This window comes from Parasteatoda tepidariorum, chromosome 9, assembly GCF_043381705.1.
Source record: "Parasteatoda tepidariorum isolate YZ-2023 chromosome 9, CAS_Ptep_4.0, whole genome shotgun sequence".
NCBI classification, from domain to species: domain Eukaryota; kingdom Metazoa; phylum Arthropoda; class Arachnida; order Araneae; family Theridiidae; genus Parasteatoda; species Parasteatoda tepidariorum.
Genome location: NC_092212.1, coordinates 30,053,618 through 30,080,053, shown reverse-complemented (window position 1 = coordinate 30,080,053; position 26,436 = coordinate 30,053,618). Strand labels below are relative to the sequence as shown.

General features: G+C 27.3%; 2 protein-coding genes across 7 annotated transcripts in view; one reads left to right on the top strand and one right to left on the bottom strand.

Annotated features, from left to right (window-relative positions):
- LOC107438239 (centrosomal protein of 170 kDa) overlaps nucleotides 1-10,687 on the bottom strand; it is a 33,250-nt gene extending 22,563 nt beyond the window's left edge. Inside the window, exons 1-4 of the mRNA XM_071184958.1 lie at nucleotides 10,576-10,687; nucleotides 5,682-5,897; nucleotides 3,528-3,617; nucleotides 471-549 (exon numbers count right to left, since the gene is read on the bottom strand). Coding sequence (XP_071041059.1) covers nucleotides 471-549; nucleotides 3,528-3,617; nucleotides 5,682-5,798 — 286 coding nt within the window. The 5' untranslated portion in view covers nucleotides 5,799-5,897; nucleotides 10,576-10,687. The remainder of the gene's footprint in view (nucleotides 1-470; nucleotides 550-3,527; nucleotides 3,618-5,681; nucleotides 5,898-10,575) is intronic.
- Nucleotides 10,674-26,205, top strand: LOC107438250 (RNA-binding protein lark). 6 transcript variants are annotated; one of them, XR_001583350.3, is made up of 8 exons: nucleotides 10,893-11,070; nucleotides 11,312-11,340; nucleotides 12,400-12,522; nucleotides 14,462-14,545; nucleotides 16,393-16,778; nucleotides 17,346-17,366; nucleotides 23,477-23,589; nucleotides 26,003-26,205. XR_001583350.3 is itself a non-coding variant. In XM_016050482.3 (7 exons), exons 2-7 carry the CDS (start codon nucleotides 11,332-11,334, stop codon nucleotides 17,571-17,573), a joined length of 678 nt encoding a protein of 225 aa, XP_015905968.1. In that variant the 5' UTR covers nucleotides 10,674-11,070; nucleotides 11,312-11,331; the 3' UTR covers nucleotides 17,574-17,836. The 6 variants fall into 6 exon arrangements, 4 of the variants coding, with proteins under 4 accessions (XP_015905968.1, XP_015905985.1, XP_071041057.1 ...); XR_011637627.1 differs by having other exon boundaries at nucleotides 10,919-11,070; nucleotides 11,312-11,334; XM_016050482.3 differs by lacking the exons at nucleotides 23,477-23,589; nucleotides 26,003-26,205 and adding an exon at nucleotides 17,519-17,836 and having other exon boundaries at nucleotides 10,674-11,070.
- The last annotated feature ends 231 nt before the right edge of the window (nucleotides 26,206-26,436 follow it).

Genomic DNA, 26,436 nt, shown 5'->3' with positions numbered 1-26,436 from the left:
TGTAATTGGTAAATAAGCAAATATTAATTGATAAAAAGTATCAATTTTCAGCAAAAGCCTCATTCTATATTTGAAAATTCTCTTTAGAAAAGCATGACAAACTTATGTATTTAATTTACAAATTCATTCAAGTGCAACAATGGTTTCTAACGTTACAACTTTCATTGGCTCAGTTTTATTTATAGTATATTAGTATTATTTATTTATTTGCTGAGAAATCATAATTTTTATGATTGTGCCTTAAATAACGATAATCGGAATATAAAAATGATTATTTAAATCCAAATACAAATTATTGCCTTATTACAAGCATACAAAAAATACTCATTGTCTAAAAATGAACAGATTATAAGACCATTTCTTATGTTATAAAATAAAATAACTAAAATGTAATTTCACACTTAAAAATATATTAAGTCAGTTTTAAAATTCAAAAATTATAATTCAGTTGAAAAACATAAAAAGGATATCATAACCAAATCTAATACAATCTAACCGTTTTAGTTTCACATAAGTCTGTTCAGGAATTCTAATTCCATTCACATAAGTCTGAAAGAAAATTACATAATAAACAGAATTATAATTAGTCACTTTAACAAAAAACATTTAATCTTTTTTAATTATTATTAAAATTAGCTTGTGGTGACTAAATTTCTAATTTTAAAAAAAATTTGAGTTCATTAATGAAAACTTCACTGATTATTTTCATAGCAAAAAAATTTCACACATTTATTAAAAAAATTAATTTCTACCAATTCACAAATTTATTTAAATCTAATTTTATCTTCATAAATTAATAAAACAGATCCACAAAGCAGTTAGTCTTAAAAACAGAGCCCCTCACAATATTTTTTGTTTTTAAAGTACCTACACATTTCACAAAATTATCCTTTGAAAAATACAATCAAAGGCATCTTCAATTCATCATTTGAAAACTACAACTCTTTAAAAGATGTGGCTTTTGTGTTTTTTCCCCCATGCAAAAACAATAACAGGTTATAAAGAACCTGATTAATTATTCAGACAGTAAAAATTAGGAGTAAATTTTTACAAATTAATAAAAAATAAGAACTTCTACAAAAACATTGAACATTATTTTTTAGTGATTTTTCAAAAATCTCAAATCAGTGCTACTATGTAGTTAATTATTTAACTACAGAGTAACAGTGATTTAAGTTTAGCCATATTTTCAGAATAGCTATTGCTAAATTTTAATTACATATTGATATAACATAAAATTTATCAAAATGTTTATTTCTATAATAACAGAACATTCTTTGAAAGAAATGTGCAAAGCAGCATAAATTTTCAAAAGAAAGAATAATTGAAGGAAAAAAGAAAAACAATGGAAATAAAAAAATGACGTCTTCAGGGGGTACCAGCTCCGGAAGTCATAGAACAAAACCCTTACTATTGAGAGAACCAGACAAATGTCAAAATTTGCTCCCTCAGTACCCCGAAGGTTTTGCAAAAGTCCAGGAAAAATACAAGAAATACATAAAATCAAATCAGAGGAGAAATTTCAAACAAAATCTTGAAAATGTAATACAAAAATGAAAATACAAAAACTCACAGTAAACTGGTCAAACAGCAATTTTTTGAAACAAACTCAATGTAAAAGAAACATTTGAAATAAAAGAAAACAATGCCCTCTATTAAAATGCACTGCAGAAGAAAAAAAGGATAGGGAAGGTAAAGATTGTGTAACAAATTAATATAATGCTTAACACGGGCTGCTCAGTTAAGACTTGGTTCAACATATTTTTTTTTTCTTTAAAGAAAACAGCCTTAATTAAAATTTTAACTATATTTTGGTAAGTACGAGTCCCAAAATTATAAATCTTAAGTTAACTTTAAAAATTTATAAAATATTATTTCAAAATAAGGCAAATATGAGTATTAAAACTACAAATTTTGGATGTCATGCAAACAGTTCAACAATAGTATGGTTGGCTATGTTTTAAACTAAAAATTTTAAAAAATTTCAAATATTCAATGAAATAGAATTACATATATTATTCAATATCAATTTTCTTAAAGAAAAATTCTAAACATTCTTAATTAAAGCATGATAAAAAAATAAAAAAATCACACTCAGACCTTTACTTTAAGTTCAAAACATAAACAACATTATACAAAATCTATATACAAAATTTCTAAGAATTCTGTAATTAACTTTTTTCTAATGTGTTTTAGCATTTAGAGATTTTCTGAATATGCACTTAAAATATGTCATTTGCTTCAGTATTATCATTCAGCACACAAAAAATAACTAACTTCATTTCTAAAATTTAAAGAGATTTAGAAAGCTAATGAACAAAAGTTCTGACATAGACAACAAAAAGTAAATTTGAAATTTTCATCGAAACTGCCGATTTTCATTCATACGGATACATTAAACTTATACTTTTTAAAAACCACACTGACTTTAAAATGCTAAAAAATAATAGGCAATTGAAGATCAATTTCAAAGGAACATTTTAATGCCAAAAAATGAAAGAAATTTCATAATAAAAAATTAGTGAAATTTTTAAAGAATTTTTTGAAAACTTATTCTAAAATACATTTGTTTTTTAACTAAGTAAAATTTCAGTTCCAAGAGAAACATATTTGCTTTCTAATAAAGATAACCAGTCTTTGATCTTACTACTCAATAGAACAAATCAATACAAGAAAATAGAATATTTTTCATCAACATTTAAAAATAAATTCAGATTTAAAAATAAAAATTTAGCAATTTTTTTAAGATTACAAAATAATCACAATAATTTTCTAAAAAAAAAAAATCATAAATTTTTCTAAAAGAAAAAAGTCTTGCAGCACATAATTAGCAAAAATTAAATAAACATAAAATTGATTCAAATCTGAATAGCAAAATTTTTTATTACCAATGGCAGAGGTTACAGAAAACTACTGCCCCACAAATTCGAGAATTATATAAAAATAACATCAAAGAAAAATTAAGTGTAGTGTCAGAAAAATTTATGAGCCAAGTATGTCAATATTGCTACAGTAAGAGTTGCACAAAATGATGTCATTTATTGCTAGACAAAAGTGAAAGTGGTTTGTGCCCATCTACACTCAAAGATCATAGAGACTGCAGAAAGGGTCATAGACAATATTAATATGGTAAAGGTGTTTAAGGAGGCAGTTGCCTTCTTAAGGCCTGCAGCCTTGCGTCTAGGCTACTTAGGAGTATCTTGGAAGATATTCCACTAGATCTAATTAAAATTCTTCACCGAACATCGATTTAAGAAAAAACTCTTATTTTTTTTTTTGTAATAAATAACTAAATGTTGTCAAAAAGGGTAACATTCTTTGATGTTTGTAGGATAGAAACACCTTACTTAGTAAAGTAGTCTGCTAGCTCATTACCTGCTAGACAGTGTCCTAAAATGCACTGCAAGGCGACTTGTTTTAAAAGATCATACAGCCAAACAATAACAAAAATAAATAAAATAAGAACAATAAAAAAAATGAATAAGAATAATAACAAAAATCTTAATGAGAAAAAAAATATCACTAACCCCAGTTAGGCTATTTAAATCTTTAATATGAAATTTCTGTTCACCATTATTGTAACATAAAACAGCATGTCTCTTGTCAGCACTGGCAGCCTATCAAAGATAACCAAACATTTAACATTGTACTAAGCAACAAGATAATGGAGAAGAACATTTAATACAACAGAAAGATCATTTTATGTTATGAATGAACGATCTACGACAGACAAATATAAGATATGAAATTTGTTAAATATTTCTTTTATCAAAGTTTTTCAGATCCTGATACACTTATACATGGTTGATCTATCTTAATTTAGATTGAATCACAAACTTCCAATTAATGTTTAACATAATTATTAATAATTACTGCATAATAATTGATCAATCTGATTGCTGGTTATTGAAAAAGAATACACCCAATTTTCACCTTAATTTATTTTAAAAATTTTTGGATTTTATTTATACTACTGAAAAATCAATCTGGATAAATGTTCTTCAAAAGGTTCAAAATATTAAGAAAATTACAACATAATTTTTTTAAAAAAAGTGTTAAAAGTCATATTTAGGTAGAAAAACCTTATAAAGCATAACTCTATTTTTAAAATTTTTATTTTACTTATTGTGTCTTCTTCATAGCTTTTTTTTTTTCTTCTCCTACTTAAATAGTTGTTAACTTTACTTTTTGGTGCAGCCAGAGAGATTCTCAACTAAGTAAAATTTTATCGTTTGTCGACAGTGGCAGCACAGTGCAGCTTAACATGATATTTATCCTTTAAGACAGAGGTTAAAAATTGAGGAATTTCAATTGTCTGGCGATGCCTAGATAAGCTCTCAGTGAGGGTGAGAGGCTTTGTATATATTTTCTTTCAAAGTTATCTTGCTTATTTCTGAAAAGCAAGCTTCAGTTAAAGAAGACTGTCATACCAAATCATTATCCTTACATTTAAACAAATAAACTAGACTGCTACAATCTCTACCACCAAGTCTATTGTTAGGGGTTGATATTTCAATTATCAGTGAATATAAGGGTTAGAATTTTTCTTTATAATATTCAAGGCATTAAAAATCTCCAGGTTGCATATTATTACAATGCATATCAGGACAATGAAGAAAAAAATTTAGGAAATAAATAACAGTGTAGGAAATAAATGATGACTGTTTAAGGGTGACTCGCTCCGCCTGCCCTTTGATCCCTATAAATGCATCCTTTCTGTTCTTTTTGTAAAATTAAGCTGCTATGTCCTAAAAACACTGGCTTTTTATTTTTTCAGGAAAAAGTTGTTTTCTTAACCATCTGTTTTAATGAAAAGTAAACTTCTGATTTATTTAGGTATTAATTACTTAACTTTAATTATTAATTTCATTCCTTCATTTTAGTGAAATTTTTCTTATGCTGTCTAGTTATATTATTATAATTCACATGATAATCGGCCCCTATATTAAAGATTTTTTTAGTGATTTTAAATTTTACCATTATCTTAAATAAACACCTTTTATTTTAAAATGCATCTTTAAGTGTTAATTTTTTCAAAATTTACAGTTTAAAATACAAACTGAATAAATTTCAAGTTGTTTATCAATTAATCCCTTTTTTGCAGTTAATTTTTTTTATTTTATAAAAAGAAAATTCATATGCTAAGATTGTCTTTTAGCTTGCCTTTAATTATTTTATTTTTCAAAAGCTTCAAATATTTCTGTTATTTTGATAAGAGAGAATTACTTTGTAAAATATACACATAAAAAAGTACAAGAGGGTAATTTAAAAACTGACGTTCGAATTCAGTTATTACATAATACTACACATTTTCATACATTTTATCAGCGTCAGTGACCTTTTAAAACTCAAAGTGCCCTTTTCTGCGAGTGTTTTAAGTCAGTGAATGATAGAATATAAAAACATTATCTACAATTAATTTTATTACAATGATTTCAGTACTTGACATTCTTACTCGAATCTAATCAAGTTGTAAAAATATAAAATTGTAAAGATAATGAGAATACTTAAAACTTTTGCATGTAAAGTGAGATAATATTTGTTTTAAATATTGATAACTTTTTAAGATTAGACATCTATTCAAGTTTGGAAGAGAGTTAGGTTAAATTTAAACTGCCATGTTTTTTCATAAAAAAGTATGCTTGTTTATTTATAAAAAAAAAGTTTATAAAATAACATACCTGTAATACAATATCACATTCTTCTCTTCCAATAAATATCATTCCATGAGATAAATCATGAGTACGGCCATCCTTACCGACTAGCACCCATGAATTACTACTGCCTTTAGTGCTCATGAGTCCACTTGTCAAAAAACTTCAGTTTTATGCATTGATATTTGTAGTTTTCTTTGAATCATGAATAAAGAATTTTTAAATTTAAAATATCATTCTTACCTAGAAAAGAAAATATAATTTCAAAGTCTGTAATCCTATGAAAATGTATTTGTTGCAAATTTATTCAGTGACAAAAGTGTGCATTGAATAAAGAGGCCATTTTTAATAACAAACAAATTTAATAATACAGTAGGGAACCGATTATCCGGAACGATCGGGACCATCGCTATTCCGGATAACTGATTTTTCCGGTTTTCTGAATCGCTACAAAAAGCCGTTTTTTAATTGTTAAACCCAACCAAAAAAAAAAAATTCGGAAATAATCTTAAAAAGAAGAAAAACGATGAAGTAATACACTAATGATTATTTCCAAAATGATGGTAAGGTGAACATCTTTCAAAAAAGAAAGAAAAATCCTAAAATATTATGAGGAAAAAAACATTTTTTAAAAAAAATGGAGGGAAAATTTATCGAATTTCGTTCCGGTTTGGTTTTCCGATTTCCGGATAACGGGTTCTGTACTGTAGTAAACAATAATATTGTAAACAACAATATGATGGTACAATATTTTTAGGACTTTCCAAAAAGTCATACATTCTAATGCATTGACTGCCTTACAAGTGATTACAGAATTATTGTGAGTGATTACAACTCCCTCTGTTAGTCAGGCAAAAATTTGTAACAATACTAAATGTTTGAAAATCATTATCAGGGGTCTGTTTAGAAGAAATTTGGGTCCGTTAAAGGACTCTTCACAAAATAATTTATCTTTTAATCTGACCCTTCACAAAATAATTTATCTTTTAATCGAACCATTCACAAATTTGTTTACCTTCATTATTGTTTTGTTAATCGAATAAACCTTTCCCAAGAAGGGGGGGGGGGAAGAAAGACAGATGTTAATGAACTAAATTTTGCCTTCGGCAGATGCTTCTTACATTATTTGTCCAAAATAAATATTCTGCATTCAGCTGTAATATTCTGCATTATAGGCCAAATACAAAATATTTCTATGTTACATCTCTGATTTAGTAATAGCAATTGCTGTTTATTTTTCAAAAATTTAAATTTTTTTTTATTATAATTTTACAGTGTTGAACATAATCTTGTATGTCTTTACAATTTAAAAACTCATTGAAAAAGTTTTGTGCAATAACAGGACCCTATTTGCACAAATTCACAAAAGCAGGACAATAGTTGAAAGAATGTGACTTAACGTTTATTTTATATTCACAAATTACAAGCAATTTTTTCACAATTTTACAAAAAATGGACCTTTCACAAAATGTCTGGACAGAGCCCTGGTATTCCATTTGATTTTGTAACATATAAAATTTGTTTTAAATTATCTATAAATGCAAAGAATTTATCTTTACCAAAAAAATATTATTAAACATATAATTATATATACAGGGTTATTTAGAATTCCCTCGAAGCTTTATAGTAAAAGAACAATAACAAATATGGCAATAAAGAACATATGAAATCATTCCGAAAGTATTCGAGTTTTAATTTAAGCAGTTGCCGGTAGATGGCAGTAACATGTACCACTGAAGCCAGTTGTAGTAAAGAAAAATGGTGTTTACAGGTGGAGGGAATTATGAATAACCCTGTATTCTATTCACATATTCATAATACTTAATATTTCTTTGCTGAGTTTTTGGAGGAAGTAAGTTTCAAAAACTTTTGCTTTCGATATCAAGTCCTTCTATACACAATGAATCATGTGATATCACAAAAATTTCAAATAAGTTATTAAATCAAATTTTCTTTTGATGTTAACGCACATTATGTGTGAACAGAACAAACAAAATAGGTTTTGAAGAGCAATTAAATTTATATTTAAAAAGTTTTTAAAAAATTTCAAAACTTTTAAGCAGACAAAACCCAATTAGCAAAATAATTTTGATGAAAGATTAATATTTAATTTAGCCAAGGTTATTATTATTTTTTTTTTTTAAAAATAACTTGGTTGGTTATGAACACTTGCATTAGAAACATAAAATTTGCAGATTGTATGAATGAGAAAAGGTGAAATGATGTTCCTTTCTTGTATTAATACTAGAAATAAATAAAAGTCTCAAACTTGCTTTTTTCTGTATATTTTGCTGACTTAACAAAGTAGGCAAGCTGCAATTGTGACAAACTAGTCATTTTTAAGCCTTTAATTTCAGTATTTTTAATATTAAACTTTTGATGAGGACCTGGAAATATGTAATATGTGGTATAGAAATACATGTATACGACTCCAAAACTTTAAATCTATAACTATAATATTGATTTCATGAAGAAAAACATAAATCCAGACCAAGTTAACGAGGAAGCTTTTGACTGTCGAAATATTAATGAGAAAGACCATCTATAAAAATTCAAATATTCTTTAAATTTGCAGAAAAAAAGAAAATTTAGAATATGTTGTTGAAGATTATTAATGTTTTGCTTTAGAATAATTTGCACTAGTATTGACAGAAAAATGGGCACTTACGTATTATACTGTCTACCATTTTCACCAAAACTGCACCTAAGTCATTTTAGTATCTCTCTAAAATTTATTTTTACATAATTGATCACAAAGAAATAGGTCAAACACAAATATAACTTATTGCATATAAAAAATGAAAAACTATTTAAATTTGAACCACATCCAAATTTATTTCTGATTTGGTGAAATGGTTGACAGGATAATAAATATGCAAATATCTGAAAATAAAATTACAATATGGATAATACATTAATATATATGTTAGAAAAATATATATTTATTTTTCTAATGATGTTTTTCAGTTAAAACTTTTTTGACCTATTCAGACATTACATGCCCAATCAATCAAAGAGTTAGCCCTAATATCCAGGGTGTATAAAAATCATGATTTTTTTAAAAAAATCAAAAAAATCGGATTTTTTTAATTTTAATCATGATTTTTTTATAATTTCAATTCTATGGAATATAATCAATTTTGTGTACCATAGATTTAAAGTTGTATTGTATTACTATTGCTACTTATGGTATACATTGGAAATAAACATTACTAACCATTATCAACAAAATATTTCTTAATAATTTAAAAGCAAAAGGTGAAATAAGAAATAAACAATAACAAAGTGATTTCAAACTACAAATCAAGAAAGAAATTGTTTATCAAACAATATGTGATAATTATTAATTCTACATCTACAATATCAAATTATTTAAACAATCATTTAATTAGTTTTATTTAAAGATTTAAACATAAGGACTAATTTAGCTGCCTTTTCTACACCCAATTGATTCCGTAGTTTAGTATGTACAAGTCCAAAAGTGGAAAACATCCTCTCTATCCCTGCAGTTGTTCCTTTTGCAGTACATAACAACTGTATTGCATCAAACTCTTTTTGACCTACACAGTTCTTTAGAAGCGCAATTGATTTCCACCATTCCAAGATGTTTAAAGATTCTAGAGATTCTTTATCAAACAAAGTTCCATTAAACGGAGGAGAGCGTACAATGAATTTTAGCAAAATACTTAATAAGGAGGTTTCTCCATACTTTTCTTTAACAAAGTTTACAGCTTGATCTTTTTCATTTAGTGTTAAACATTGTACTTCAGAATTAGGATCCAAGAGGTAAGCTAGGAAATGAGCTGGTGTTAACGCTCATTTTTGATTAAAATCAGTGAATTTTTGATTAAAATCAGTGATTTTTTTAAAAAACTCATTTGATTTAAATCATGATTTTAATCAATGATTTTAATCATTTGATTAAAATCATTTACATCCTCCTAATATCTACTCATGTTTACACATTAGTGCACCTTGTCAACTACTATTTTTTATTAAAGCTTTGAATGTGATTCTAGAAAAAATTATGATTCTAACAGTCTTATGGTTATAGCAGTTAAGAGCATTCAGAACTTAAAATGTATAGATTTCTTCCTACTTGAATAAACTAGTAGGCATTTTACAAGAACTGGTATTTCCACAAAATAAAAAAATTGACTTAATATAGGACAACAACACAGGCTACCACTGGCAAAAATTATTAGAATGCTTATAAGAATCTGTTCACAGCGCAATGGCAGAAAATGATGAAAATAATATGTTTTGACTGGATGTTAAATGTATTAAACAATTGCCATAACAATATATTATATTATTATGACAATTGTTGAATATATTATATCATTTTATTCTTTACATAGGCTTGATTTAAATTTTAAAAAAAGTTGAAAATTTAATACTGTCAAAAGTTTGTGAAAAACTATAACTAGGCGATTCAGTCATGGACAATTGTCAATGAAATTTCTCCTATGTACTATATGTCAATCTTGTATATGATGTGTAGTCCTGCACGATGGGGAAATTTTATTTCATAAACAATCAAACCTAAGCAACCATGAAATGCAAGAAATCGATTAAGGTTTTTCCACGAAGTAAATGATATTTAAAAAAACTTAAATTATCAACTTTTAAGTTACACAGGTAAACAATTCAAGTGACAGTTCCCATGCAAACATACAGCACAAATGCAAAAAATTAATATAGAAAAATGTTGAGTAAACAGAGTAAATAACCAATTCAATTAATCACATAAACATTAAATAAACTTTAATACTAATTGGGTATGGCAAATTAGATACATATATACAAACTTAAAAAATATACAAAAAGATATCAAAATCCAAAGAAAGTATAGCTATTAAATAAGAAAATAATCAGCCAAAATGTGTGATAAGATATTTAAAATAATTTAAATTCTTACTTTATGAGAACTAACATCAATTACTGAAATAATTTATCGCAGACATAAAAACATACATACATATTACAGAAATCAGAACGAAAATTCATTTCGCAGTTACAGTCAAATTTTTTTTACTGAACTGAAATGTGAAATTTCTTCTGCTAACAAGAAAAATTTTTTATGACTTTTTTATGTCTTATTTGTTGAAGTATTATTAATTATATGATTCACATATAGTAGGTGTTTGTCGCCTACACATTTTATGCAAAATATGCATTTGCTTTGTTATTTTTTTTATCAGAAAGCGGTGATTGCTCGCTAAAATGGCATCACTTAAACAAGACTCGAAGAGGAAAAAGTTGTCTGGACTTTCGGTTCATACGTTTACGTCACAGTACGAGAATTCCAAGCGTCCATTACGAAGGCGGTGCTTTGCTGCATTGTTTGTTGCTATAAACTGTAAATCAACCTTACATATAGCTAAATTTATTTATCATCTATTGGAATTTGGAGGTGAGCACTGCAAGTATTTTTTTCTAATTGTTGATATTTTAAGCACTTTAATTTAATCCAATAGAATTCATATTTGTATTATATTTACTTTTGCGCCATTTTGCCATTTCAATATGCGTATTTTAAATTCTTATCTGTATGCATGAGTTTTATGACTGTAAGCTTGTTTATTTTTGACTTCTCATTTTATATTATAAAATTTCAAATAAAAGATTGATTCATATTGAATTTTTCCTTTTAGGGTAAATTCATTGTGTGAAGATGGTACGAGTAAGTCATCGTGTTTAATTGTGATGTATTATGTATTTTCTTCATATTAATGTAATGTATTTAAATGTTTTATTCTTCGAACTTGTTTTGTGGCCAGAATTTCTTTTTGTTTCCGGGAAATAATCAAATCTCAGTCTACCTATGGAGTTAAAAAGTAATGAAAAAAGTGGGATATTTCCATTTCTTTATGTGTTGAGCCATAAGGTTTTAAAACTAGCTAATTTGAATAAAAGAAAACTTGTAGAGTTTTGAGGCTTACTATTACCTGGAGGTAGCAAAGATTTCGCGTTTTTTCTGGTCTTGCTATTACAGCCTCAACTGTCAACAATTGAAATCCTGGTAGAATTACATTGTTTGCACTCAAAATTCATTAGATTTTTCCTTTAAAAATTGCCAACATATCACTGCACTGAAAATTTTCGCATTGTGATCTATTGCAGACTAATCGCCAGGTGATCTAGCAAACTAAAAAAGAAAAGACCAAATCAAAGGGGATAATTCTTTTTCACCAGGGAAACCTCTATTTTAATTTTTTTTTTTTTATCAAGTTTAAAATCATCATGGTACCAGGGTTGCCACTCCACAGGGAAAACCTGGAAAATGCAGGGAATTTTGATTTTTTCTTTTCAAACTGGGAAAATACAGGGAATTTTGTTCCTTCTTTTTGTCCTTTAAAAAATGGTGACCACTCAAAGTATAATCTATGGGATATTTAACCATGATATTTCAGCTATACTAAACTATTTAATTTACTATGGCATTACTTAAGTATGTTCAGCTGTTTTTCCAGAAATTAAAACTAATAAATATAGTTAGCCCAATATAGCTCACACGAGAGCACAGTAATTGTTGTTTCCTCTTAATATATTGTGTTTAATATGTACAGGGAAAACACAGGAGTTTTTTTTCCAGATTTGAGTGGCAACCCTGGGTACTTTGGTGGTTGTTGAATGTCTCATTCAGATTAGCTGTATTCTGATGTGTCAGTTCCTTTATTATATGAAAAACAATGCTTTCATAAAATGATTTATAATTTATAAGAGTTAAATATATTTATAGCGTACTACCAAAATATACGTTGGTAACTTGCCTGAAAATGCTCATAATGGAGAACTTCAGGAATTGTTTGAAAAGTATGGAGAGGTCAAAGAATGTGACATTGTGAAGAATTATGCATTTGTGGTAAGTTAGAAATAAATATTTAACTTGTTGTGTTTTAAACTCTTGGTTGAGAATATGATAGTGAAGATTATTTGACAAAATATTTAATAGCTTCTTAATTAGTTTCCTGAATATTGGATGCAATCAAAATCGTCTTGGTTTGCTATTTAGTAAATATGTCTTGACATGTAACAAATTTTAAAAAGATTTAATTTGACTTATATAGCATCTGTAATTTGATTGTATTATAACTGTCTGTTTGGTGTATTTTTATAGATAATGACAGTGTTTTATGTTTTTAGATGAAATAGATCTATATCTAAAGCAAGCTAATTTGATATTCAAATAACTTCATTGCTAAGTACATATTGTAATTGAAAAAAATTAAGTTTCTAAGACAAACAAATTTATAGTAGGTCTCATATCCGGAATTGTCGGGACTCATCGCTAAGTACATATTGTAATTGAAAAAAATCAAGTTTTTAAGACAATAAACAAATCTGTGGTAGGTCCCATATCCGGAATTGTCGGGACTCTGGCAAGTCCGGATAATAGGTCTTTAAGGCAAAACAAGCATGAAAATATTCTTATACAGTACAGAACCAGTTATCCGAAAAACCGGAACGAAATTCAATGAATTTTCCCGCCATTTTTAAATTTCTTTTCCCCTCATAAGATTTTATTTCTTTATTGAAAGATGTTTACCTTACCATCATTTTGGAAATAATCATTAGGCTATTACTATTCGTTTTTTCTTCTTTTTAAGATTATTTCCAAATATTATTAGTTGGGTCTAACAATAAAAAACGGCTTTTTGCAGCGATTCAGAAAACCGGAAAATCAGTTATCCGGAATAGCGATGGTCCCGATCGTTCTGGATAATCGGTTCCCTATTGTACAATAAAGGATAGCAAATAGCCCATAATTAATGTAATTTTCAATCAACAAGATGTAAATCCAGGTGATTCTTTTATCCTTATCAGAAGTTCAATCTGACCGAGATTGATACGAGTTCTTTCTGTTTCTTGCAACCGCACTTGTCTTATGATTACTTAATGTATTTTGATTATGATTTCTTATGGTAATTGATTTTCCAGTATGGTATGTAAAATACTTAATATATTTTTATAAAAATTAAATCAAGTTTTTAAAAATTTTGGTGATTTTTTTTAAAAAAAATGTTAAAATTTAGAAGCGACAAAAGTGTTGAAATTAATTATGAAATGTGGGATGATTTTTAAATGAGATTTGAGAAAATTTTTCGCTTTATCTTAATCTGTGAATCAGTAATATCAGATATCAATAATTTATTTTTACATATTTTTTTCTACACTAAATTGTTCTACACTAAATTGTAATCTTGAACATCTTCGGCTATAAAAAATAGCTCAATGGGTTCCATTGAAATTAAATGATATTATCTCAATTCCTCATATTAGACCCACATTTACATTAAGCTTTATATCTAAAGCATAATTTATTATGTATATTTTTGACTTATATATTTGCAATCTCAAACAGTTTGATTTTGTAAGATTTTGATCAAAAAAAGAGTATAATGGCTTTCAATGCACAGCAATTGTAAACAAACTGCAGATGAGTGCAAGTGACGTCAGTTTGTGAGTGGTCACAACTTTCCCTTCATACTGAAAACTAAATTAAGCAATTTTTTTAGTTTAAAATAATTTAACTAGCACTTTTTGAGAAATGTTAAAATGATTTCCAAAGGTATTGAGTTACTCTAGATGCATTAATATTTTTAAAAAATTGCCTAATTAAAATTATTAGAAATTTAAGCAGTAACCAGTGTAAGTTTTAATTGACCAAGCAATCAATGCTCTTAATTCCGATCATTGAACTTTTATACCTGATACATTTAAGATCTATAATGATATTTTGAGTACTTTGTGTGAAAAGAATAAATTGATAGTAGTTTGTTAATAGACTTTTATTATTTCAGCATATGTCATCTGAAGAAGAAGCAAAGACTGCAATAGAAGCACTAAACAATATAGATTTCATGGGATCTAAAATATCAGTAGAGGTAATTTTCAGCATTAGTTATGTTGTCTCTTTTAACTATAAACTGATCTACTTATAAAGTTTGTTTTCTTTCTCATTAGGATACTTTTTTAAAGTGTAAGCATTTTTTTAGCTGAATTTTTTAGTAAAAACATCAATGAATAAATAGTTCTCATATAGTTTGGGTCCTCTGAGGGTTTTGTGACACTTTCAACCTAAGAATAAAGGAGGAAACTCTCTTCACAGTTAAAAGAGAAAAATAAAGTTAGTGATGTATGCTTATTATGCTTTATTGTTTTCAGCACTATGGAGCTCTCACCTTCCTTAGAATAAGAGAAAAAGTTTCTTTACATTTCCCACATAGCCAAATCTTTGTCTGCCTTTCAATTTTTAAAGATTCAGCTTATTTGAGTTTTATTTTAACATTTAGCATTTTCAATTTTATTTAGATAATAAATAATCTTTGTTGAAAAGCATTTCCATTAGTAAATTATTTTAAATTGATATGAATATCAAAGTAAACTTTTAAATAATCTAAATCAATGAATATTATTTTTAGGATTTGTATTCGGTTCTTGTTATAAAAATATGTGATTTTTAAGGAATGCATTATATATTGCTGATTAAAAAAAATGCAACCATTTTATATCTATACCTTTGCGATTCTAGAGCTATAAACATAATACATAGTTAAGGCTATATAAACTTATGAATTGTCACAAGTTTCTAAAATATATATTCTTAAGACTGATATATTTTCAAGGCTTTTGTAATTTAAGTTATTTTATTTAGTTAGAGATTTATTTTAATTTTATACTTAACAAAAGCTTTTTGGGGCTATTTTAGTGTTTTCTTTTTTTCCTCATGCAATAGTGTAGTTTCTCTTAGTTACAGTCTCTATAAAGTCTTATTAATGTCTTGTTGGTTTATAAGCTTGCGGACTTTAATACTTATTAACTCTATTACATGTATTGCATGAGCGTTATTGAACCGCTTATTTAATTAATTATTCATGCCCGGAAGAAAATTTTTTGTATTCCTCATAATTTTTTATTTTTATTTTGTGCTTTATTTTTTGTGTCTAGTAAGAAACATCAAGTACAAAATAAACTGAAGAGAGAAATTTTTTTTCAATTCGCTGTAATTTTCTATAATGAACAATGAGCTTATAATTTGTCCTTTCTTGTATCAGTGATGACTAAAATCCCCTCTTTTAATAGCTTTGACTTATTGTGAAACAATGAGAAGCTACATTTTCCAAAAAAATTTAAGTTCCATTTAAAATAAATATGTGGTTATATGTATTAATCTGTGGTTTAGAAAAACAGTGGGATGATAAAATTGTTTAACGTCCGTCACCTACCCTGTTTTTACGATCAGTGGTTCATTCTTCACTCCCACAGTGAAAAAAAGTTCCTGAGAAGACCTCAATGTCTTTTCGAGCTCCCATGAAAGGTTAAATTAAATTTCATATAACTCTATGAACATAAATTGATATCTGTCACCTTGAATGAACTGTAAAAATGTTATAATTAATAACTCTTTGTATTACTTTGATAAAGGTTAAATTAAATTTCATATAACTCTATGAACATAAATTGATATCTGTCACCTTGAATGAACTGTAAAAATGTTATAATTAATAACTCTTTGTATTACTTTGATAAAATTTTGTTTTTCTTGTTGCTACAATAAATTACTTTTATTATATTTGATTTTTTTTAGAAGAAATCAAATAAAAAAACGTTTTATAATTATTTTAACATGTGACAAAAGTCTATTCACATTGCTTATTATTTTTTAAAGCACCTTTACTGCAATTTAGTTATGCTTGTTTTATAAGTGTAAACACATATATTTTATTAACAGATATCTCACAGTAAAGTTCGCCAGCGACCTGGTATGGGAGGTAAAGGACAGTGTTACCGTTGCGGCCGTCAAGGTCATTGGTCCAAAGAATGTCCCCGCAATCCAGCAACTAGAATGAACAATGGTCCTCCTATAGGATATCCTACAGGTGGTTATGGTGGTGATAGATTCTCTAGATTTGGAATGGATAGACCTTATGGTGCTGACAGATCTTTTGGAGAACAGCGAGGTTTTGTTGACCGCATGAGACCATACCCTGATCCATATGAACGAAGACCTCCCATGCCTTCTCCTCAGCAAGAAAACTACATGTATTATAGAAGGCCTTATGATTCTTATGGTTATTCTAGACGATCACCTCCTAATGTCCCACAAGTACCAAGTCGGTAAGAGGTTAATAATTACTAAAATCCTAGCAGTTCATCTTGTATGAAAATAGTTTTTATAAATAAGTTTATATGCTTAAATTTAAACTATGAGGAGTGATGCTGATTTTCTGCCTGTGTTTTAAAGATTTCCTTTTTTTAAAGCAGAAAAAAAAGTATATCTTGCACATTTGTAATTTTATTGAAAAAAATTTCTAGGCTTCATTGTGTTACCTATTATCTAAGTGTGTGATCAAAAATCTTTTTGGTCCCTCGACTTTCATCTGATACTGATAGGGAAGGATCAAAAACTCACATGAAGGGCGAATTTTACTGGTTGAAGTGAGTTCCCTGTCTGGTTCTCCATCTATAGCGATCAGAAATGCTGAATCTCATATTTATTTCTATAAACAAGTTATAACCTAACTTTTAGTAAGCTATGTCTAGCTAAGCATTTTGAACAAATTTCTGCTGTTAAAAATATTTAGTTTTCTTTATGTTTCAAAATTATGAAACTTTGTTAAATTAAGATATTTTTCAAATATTAGTGATTTCTTTTTATTAACAAAAATGATTTTTTTTTCCTAGGTACGACTTTACACAAGACCCGTAAGTAAAATTCTATTATATTTTTTGGTACTTTTTCATAAGCTTTAAAAGTAAATGTGATCAACACGAATTTATAAGTTGTTTTTTGTGATTGATTTTTATTTTATTTTTGTTTGTGATCCTAAACTAGTGTTTCCACTTTTTCTTTAAAGCACATTTGCTTCGGGACGGCTAACACCAACCACACGTCGCGCTCCGGTCTATTAAGAGAAGCATGCCGGTCGCGTGGTCGCTCTGGCAGTGGATCGCGATTTGATGAAGCACGAAGGACATGGATGCAATGAAGACTTCATTTTTATTGTTTAAACTAAATGGCTGTCAGACGTCTCTACAATTTCATATGGTGAACTGTTTTTCGCTTCGTCTGGCATTACGGTCTGACGTTCGCACTACGTGTTTAATTTTGTTTCACTATCATTGTGTAATTTGTTTATCATTTGAGATATTAATAAAAATGTCCGTAAAACTGATTTTTGTTATTGAAGTTGCAACTTCTTTTGAGAAGAGTAAATATTCAGAGGTTTTCTCGTTTCATAACTTAAAATACCAATGGCTATCGGGGCTAGAGAAAAGTTTGTTACTAAATTTAACTCGGCCAAAATGAAGATTCGGATTTAGTATGATTTGAATAGGTTACTTAATTGTACATTTCAACTTAGGTTTTATTTGTAAGTTTGTTTTTTTTGTCAAAAAATTAATATATAGCTATAGTAATTTTGGTGTTTTAAATTAGTGGTAATATCATGATTTTAATTTTATATTGAGGTTAGATAGGACAATTTTTGCTAAATTGTAGAATAAAGCAGGTGTAGGATTTTAGTTGTAGTAAAAAATGTTCATTGATGTACTAGGCTTTCTGCATGTATAAATTTGTGAATTTATGCAGTATACTTTTGTGGCATGAAATTTTGACTTATTTTTTTTAAGGCTTAAATGCATGAGTATTTTTGTATTATTTTGATAACTTAAAACCTTTATAATTTTGTGTAACAAAATAAACTTAAGAATTTCATAAGTTTTTATGGTCAGTGCTAACAGCTTTTTCTCTAGTCTTATTGTATTTAGGTTTAAATTTTTTATGACTTAAAAGTTTAATTTACAGCTTTGATCTTAAATGCTGTTGATGTTTTTTTGTTGTTGCAATCACATTGCATATTAAGATTTAATTATGGTATTCTAAGCCTAAAATAGCTTATTTTTTTGTAGTAAAGGTGTTTATGTTATCAAATTATTGTTGGCACTTTTTGATCCTTAAGTATTTTATGATATTTTTGAAAAACAAGTTTTAGCATGTATTGTTATATTTTCTGAGTAAGTGTTATAAGGTTCTAAATTTCTGGGACAAGGCTTTGATTAACAATAGACTTAATTCTGAATGTTAGTGTTTTATAAATAATACTATATGCTAATAATTCAAAATTCTTCTTGATTTTGCATTTAGTCAGTGTGGATTTTATTTAGTGTCTTGGTATTTGTTTTTATGGGTATAGTATAGATGAAAAGTAAGATAAGAAATTCAGATAGAAAAGACACTGAATGTGAACAATTTCATACTAAAAGGTTTTTCTTTAATTCTACTATTGTACAACTTAGTTACTTAGTTCGCTTTAAAATTAATAATTTAAATTTGTAGATTTAAGTATTTATTTTTTGAAAACATCAATTTGTGATAAAATGTTTGAGATTAGGAATTAAAGAGGACATCTAACTGATAATTAAAAACTAAGTTAGCTAATGCTTTTCCCTTTCTTTTTTAAATCTGTTAATTAATGAAATAGTGTGATAAACTTAGATTTTGAGGCATAAATATTTCACTTATGACTTTAATCTGGAGATAAAAGGTCATTAAAGAATACAAAAAATAAATAATAATAAAATGGAAATAGATGAATCTCAATTCCTTGTTAGTCGAGTAAAAAATTCTCATAGTGGTGTTTATTGATAGAATATAACATGACCAAAAGTTGTGTGGTAGTGTATTTCTGTGTTAGAGAATTCCTTTATAATGGAATTAAAACTTATGGCTAATTGGATGGCAGATTTAATTTCCTTTTTGAAGGAAAAAAAATTCAGTGCTTTAAATTATGAAATTTATTTAGTTTAGTCAAGTCATTAGTCACTATTAGTAAAGAAGGGCATATTTTTTGTAGAAATGTGTAGTTTTATCACACCTGTAATAGTTTAAATCTTTATTGCTCAGTAATCTTGTATTACATGTAACTATAAAACAAATAAGTTACAGTAAGTTTGTTGAAGTAAAAAAAATCTTCCTTTCAAACATCAGATGTGCATCAAGCTCTTATTTTGTTGATCTGTTTCATTTTAATTGAAAGTGGGTTGTGCAATGTTTGAAGCGTAAGTAATCCTTGTTTTTTTTTTTTCTTTTGAAGAGAAAAGTTTGTACTGTATTTGCTAGTGTATAAGTTGATATTGAATTTTTAACCTTAAAAATTTTATTCTTTGGGAAAATAAATCATTCTCTTTTTGGACAAAAGATACACAGTTGTTTCTTGTTGTGCAAAGTATTTTTGCTACATTAATTTTTGTCTATTTTTTTTTCTCAGAATTATATTTTAACACATTCTTGTCCAAAAGAATTGTGAGGTTTGGGAATTAATGTTTGTAATCATTTTTTTTTACTTATAAGCATTGTAGAATATGCTGATAGCTTGCTTATACACTGGAAAATATGTTGTATATTTCTGGCTAAACATATGTAGGTTTTTCAATATAAATTCATGTGGTTCAATTATTGGTTAATATTGTAACACTTAAAATTAATCTTACTTTTAAATATTCAGTTGAGTTGTGGTTTTATTAATGTACCCTATGGCAGAATTTTTTCAAGCTATCTGAGACAAAACGCACTAATATCTTTCTGCAAGCTACTTTTAATCATAACAAACATATATGTTGCTAATTTAAAATAACAAAAAATATCTTTTTTTTTTTTAATTGAACATGTAAAAAATTTTATTCTAATATTAGATACCCTCTCATTTTTTTTTGGGGGGACACACACTATTTCCCTCTTCGCATTTTTGTAATTAATCATCACAATGAAAAAATAATTAAAAATCCTGCAATGCGTTGCTGGAAAAAAGATCCACGACGAAATCACTCGAAGCAGACTCTATAAAGAATATCGGATTTAAAATCTATGGAGAAATTAATAGCAATAACTGCTAAAAATTTGATAGAATCATTGCCTTAAAAAGTAAATACTCGAATGCACGATTTGAATTTTCCATATTGTTTGAAATTTATCGGGATATTTTAAAACCACGTAAAAATTAATATCAATAACTGCCGAAAATTCAAGCGAAACATAACATCCATTTGCGATACTATCGGCGTAAATTGAGCGAGTCAAGTGTGTGATTATGTATGATTCAAATATTGCATGTAAATTTCTGTATAAAAGAAAACAAAAATTTTTTACTTTTCAAAATTTCTGCAAGAACTCTAACGTTCTGCGACAATGTCGCCGTGTTGCTGCGATTCTGCCACGGGGTTAATGTACAAGTGGTAACTTTTTAAAAATGCAAAATTGGAAGGCTTATTTTAAACTTGAGTTATTAAAAATTAAAGCTTATGGAAAGTAGATGGTATTTTAATCTTAGTTATAAAGTAATTGCATGGTTCATTGTTCTTTAAAATTCCTTATTTTTGAAAATTTCATAAAATCTCCTGAAATTGTTGTGATTTACGAAATTTTTGTTTAATTTAATGAAGAATAAATATTTTTCTAAAAAAAAAAGCTGAAAGAAATTTTAAATTTAGAAAAATTATAAATTTCAATATATTCTATGACAGTGTATAATAAAAAATGAACACCCAAGTTTAAATTTTGCTACTTATTCACAATTTTCTTGATCTAGAGTATTTCCTACCCCCTTTTTTTTATCAACAGTTAATTCAATAAAGAATTTTTTGAGGAACTTAAAGAAATCTTAACCTTTCCCCAAATGTTTTTTTTTTCTCACCCTTTTCATCTTGCTTCCGTTGGTCTTCTCAAATTTGTAAACTAATTAGTTCTTAATTTTTTTTGTAACTTCCAGTCCTGTAATTTCCATTTGTCAAGTGCACAGCAAAATTTTATTTTGCTGTCTTGTAGATAAAATTACAATAATTTAGAAAGTATAACTATTATGTTTCTGGTTCCAAATTTTACACCAATATTTTAAGCTATTTTATTAATAACACCTCAAAGAAATATTAAATTCATAATTTAGACTTTAGTTTCTATCTAAGCATTTCTAGAATTTAGAAATTGATTAAGAAAGAGAAAATGCAAACTATTGTGGTATCTTGTAAGTTTAGCATAGCCTTGTGTTTTAGTAATAGTATTCTAGAGAGTAAAAATAAAGAGTTATATAGTTCATAATTAACAAAAATTACTTTAAATTCTGTGTTTAGTTTTAGCAGTTTGGTCTAATTAGTAAAACTGAATTTTTTTAGTCTAATGATTTTGAGGGCATGATTCCCTCATTCTTTCAGTCTCAGGGAGATTAAAATCTTTCTTGAATTTTTGATTATTTCCTTGTATATTATGGTTTGTTGCTGTATAGAATTGAATTTTTATTTTATTCATTAGTAAAAACAGCTTAAATTATACTTAAGTATTTGCTTCAAATTCTTATAAAAGTAACCGTTAAAGAAGGTAACAATATGAATCAAGTGAAAATTGTAATTTGGGAGAATCTTAATATAAATATTATTCTATAGAAATTACAGACCCAATTTGCATAAATTGGAGGCTTGATAGTTTTAACAGGAATATTGAAGTCATTAAGTTGTTTCAGTGTAGTTGACCAACATATGAGAATTTGCATGTTATAGAATGGAAAGTAGTGTTAAAGTTTGCTTTTATGATAATTTTTTCTAAAATATTGGTTTTATCTATATTTTAGGTGTTGTGACTGGGATTTTTAGATCCCTGACCTTCACCATTAATTCTTTCTAAGCACCTACAAAATTTTTTTCACCATTGATAACTTGTAGTAGAGATATTATAAGATTTTTTAAACATGTAGCACATGACTTTAAACATGTAGCTTTGATTGATTGGCTGAAGTAAACTTGTGAGCTGGTTTTTAAAAACATTGCATCCTTTAAATCTGAATTCATATTCTCTTCTCTTAATTGCAAACTTGTGTTGTTGATGATTAAGATGCAAGGCTATTAATGCCAATTAAGATGAATGGCTATGCAAGGCATATATAGTTATGTTTTATATGTTAAGGTCTTTTTGATGCTTAACTAATTTTTCTTAAACTCCTATTTTCGGGGTACTTAAACAATTGAGCTTCAAGTTATCATGACTAATATTCGAAAAAAGAAGGAAAAAAAGCTTCCGAGTAAGTAGCAAACTGTATCGGTTTCACATAAATTCAAGAGAATATTTAGTTTTAAACTTTTTTTTTTTTTTCGAAAAAAATATTAACTATAAATAAGTTTTGCTAGGTTCTTTTTAAGCTATTATAATTTTTTCAATGTAAATAAAATCGTGTACGTTTTATTGTGATATTGTTATCCTTACTATTTAAAACAATTATAACAAAGTCAAGTTCGCTAAGCATTGTTCACAATACAGCTTTAGCTATATTTGTGGTATTTTGTTATTGCATACTCAAAACATCGGTCTTGTGTGTCTTGAATTAAGTTTTCAAATATGCTACTGTGTTTATACACTGCCTTGTTACCATTATTTTCAAGCTGCTTTTTAGGGGGGAAATTAAGTCTGATTTTTGAAGCTGTGACTTAATAGAAATGTTTAACTTATTGTTGCAGAGAAATAATATATTCTTATGCCAGATTTAAGACTTGAGATACGAAATATAGATTTTATCCCCCTTTTTTTTTTCTTTTGCAGAAAAGTTGAAACTTGTTTATAATATATTAAAAAAATCCTTAGACTTCCTTTTTTATAATTTAAGATCTTTAATACTACTTTTAAGTAAAGTTTATTCATTTCTATAAATTTTTAGACTGCAATTCAGTTTAAAAAACAAAAAATCAACTATCAATCTTAACATAAATGCTTACTTAACCTGTACTTTGTTTTCATAGATTTCTGAATAGTCATAATTTATGGTGTGTATTTCTAGGTATCCATTTTGATTGCAATATTCAAGTTAAAATTAAATCTTGTATTACTAATTCAATGAAGAGAGTTATGTGTAACCTGCAGAATTTTTCACAGTGACTGCATGAAGTGAAGGTGAGTAAAGGTTGAACAGAAGTGTTAAAAATGCAAAGTTGTTTAACATGAAGTTGCCTATCTTATTAAAATAATTTGACTTTTTGGTCAATATAGATTCATTTCAATGAAAAATTGGTGTGGGAAATATTTTGAGATGGGGTAAAAGTCAGTTTAAAAAAATAAATAAATAAATTTGCTTTTCAATAGGATTTAAAAGGATTTTATTCTTAAAAGAAATAGGTTTGAACAGGGTTCCCACGGTCCTTNAAATTGGTCTTAGATTAAGGTCCTTGAAAATTTTTGTTGAGGTCCTTGAAAAGTCCTGGAAAGTCCTTGAATTTTAATCTCATCATAGAGTGGGAACCCTGTTGAATGATTCAAAGACAAAGTGTTTTTGCTTGCATATTCCTTATGATTTTGGGTACTTAAATAAATTTGATTACGAATTAAAAGAGGCTGTATAGCCTTTTAATTGTTTTAGTTTCCCATTATCAGAAATTATAATTTTGCATATTATCCTAATAGTGGGGATAATTCTATCTAGGTTGCTCTAAGTTTTTTACTGTATGCAATTGGAACAAACCTGTTTTTAAACACAAACAAATGTTTATATAAATGAACGTGTGTGTTACATGCGTTTAAAATTTAAAGATGCTAAAAATAATAAGCTGAATGTAAATTTATTGTGTATTTTAAAAAATGGTGACAGAAATAAAAAGTAGCATAAAATTAAGGACGTCATTGACACTAGAATATTCTATTCACGTGTATTTGTAACCCAATAAGCATAATATTGTTTTTTATACAATAGGACACACTAATTCGATGTTTTGAGATTATGCTTTAACTTCATAATAAGTAACTATTAGATTGACATATATATGAAAATAAAAACAGACCTCTTATCTAGATGGTCTCTGTAATTTGCGTACGTGCTATAGGGCTAATCACTAATTATAAGAATGTTTGTTTGTCATTCGTGGCACCAAAATAGCTTTAAAATAAATTGCCAACACTTTTGTAATGTTTTAACTGGCTTTGCTGACTTGTGGAGCCTGTAGGAAAATTAAAACTTTGACTGCTGAAATTTTAGACTCAAGACTCCAATTATCTCATATACTTTTATTTAAAATTACAAAAGTGTTACAGCTGATTATTTATTTTAAAATGTAAAAGATGATACTGAGAAAATCAATGGCTTAGCAGATTATTTGTATTAGCATTCATTATGAAATGGAAAAATTGACATTAGTATTTTCTAAGAAACTATAGCTATTGTGTTTAATTTAAATATAAATGTTTAATTTGATATACAAGATGTTGTGTATTTCTAATTTGTCTTGAATTAAGCACATTTTTATTATTGCAATGTCATTACCATAATGCCAGACGATGCAAAGAGAAGCAACAAAATAGCAAGTGCGTGAGTGTGGCCAATCGGATTGTCAAAGGCGGCTAATGTATTTGCAGTCTATATCACTTGTCTTCAGCGTTTTGCGGAAAAGAAAATGAATTGCCTTACCTTTTTCTTGGTTGCTTGAAATGTGTTAAAAGTCTGAAAATGATCTTTTAGCATCAGTTTTCAGACTTCAAACATTCTAGCATAAACTTGAATTTAATGAATTTAAAAAAAAAAGGCAAATGCAGTTTCCTTGATTATGTTAATAATTGTGTGCATTTTTAAAAGTTTCAGAATAAATTTTGATTCTGCTAATTTCTTTCTCTTTTACCCGCTCCACTAATAATTGCTAAGCACAACGTTGAAATTAATAACTGAAAATTTAGATCTATAAACTAGTGTGATAATCTCATCCAAAACAATCATAAAAAATTTGAATGAAATTTAAATAGCAGAGGCCTAAGCTTATGTCATTTAAATTAAATTTTTTATTTTTTGAAAGATTTAATTATTAATTAAATCTTAGTGTAATTTCTTGTGAGGAAATATTAACCGCCACAGCATTTAAATTTTAATATGTATGCATTAAAAACCTGAATGTTGTGCAGTTCAGTGGTAGCTAAATTACAAAACACAAACCAAAAAAAAAAAGCATTTCTTTGTTAGTTTAAATGTTTTGGAAAAATGTTCAATGAAAAGAAAAGAAAAAATTTAGAGGCTCTGAAAAATTGAAAAACTATTCATAGCAAAAAGCAGAAATCATTTATAGCAATATTGTTTATAGTTTATTTTATTTATTGTAAATAGGCACTCTAGTTTTAACTCTTGCAATGGTATTTGCTGATACTCGATAGACATTTGTGCCTGAGAGTAACCGTGTGAACACAAATTGTTAAAATTTCTTAAGGACAATCAAAAATTGTTTCAAGAAAGTTGGTCAGAATAAGCCAACCTTGCCTATTTTGTTATGGATATTTTATTAAAAAAAACACTTTCTTGCCTCATTAAGTTTAATTTTTTTTTTAATTGTAGGAGGTATGACTCAGAATACCACAATGAATACCTGAATGAACCTGGATATGTGTGAAGGTCAGAAAAGCTCAAGTGTGATTGTAGCTCTTTGAATTCTGGTTTTATGTTAAAGATGGCTAATGTTCTTACACATCTGAACTGCCCTCACGAAGAAATTTTGTATATTTGAAATTTTTTTTTTAAAAATAAAATTAGTCATTTAACTGTCTTTCTTTTCTTTAGATGCGTCTCCAACACGTAATTCTTTCATAAACCACAAGTTTTTATTTCTTTTGTGTGTGAAGTCAAAATTTTTTCTTGTATGCTTTTTTTTTTATAATTATTGAAATCTCCATGATTAAAACAAGAAGATTTTAAATTTGGAGTTTCTTCTGTAATGAATGAAACGTAAGGTTCAAACTGAATAAAACAATCATCTGTTGAAATTATGTCTT

Excerpts from the sequence above, each read along its gene's own strand:
- LOC107438250 (XM_016050491.3), top strand. Across the intron at positions 14,546-16,392 it reads GATCTAAAATATCAGTAGAG|ATATCTCACAGTAAAGTTCG; the intron begins GTAATTTTCAGC and ends TTTTATTAACAG. Across the intron at positions 17,367-26,002 it reads TACGACTTTACACAAGACCC|GAGGTATGACTCAGAATACC; the intron begins GTAAGTAAAATT and ends TTTTAATTGTAG.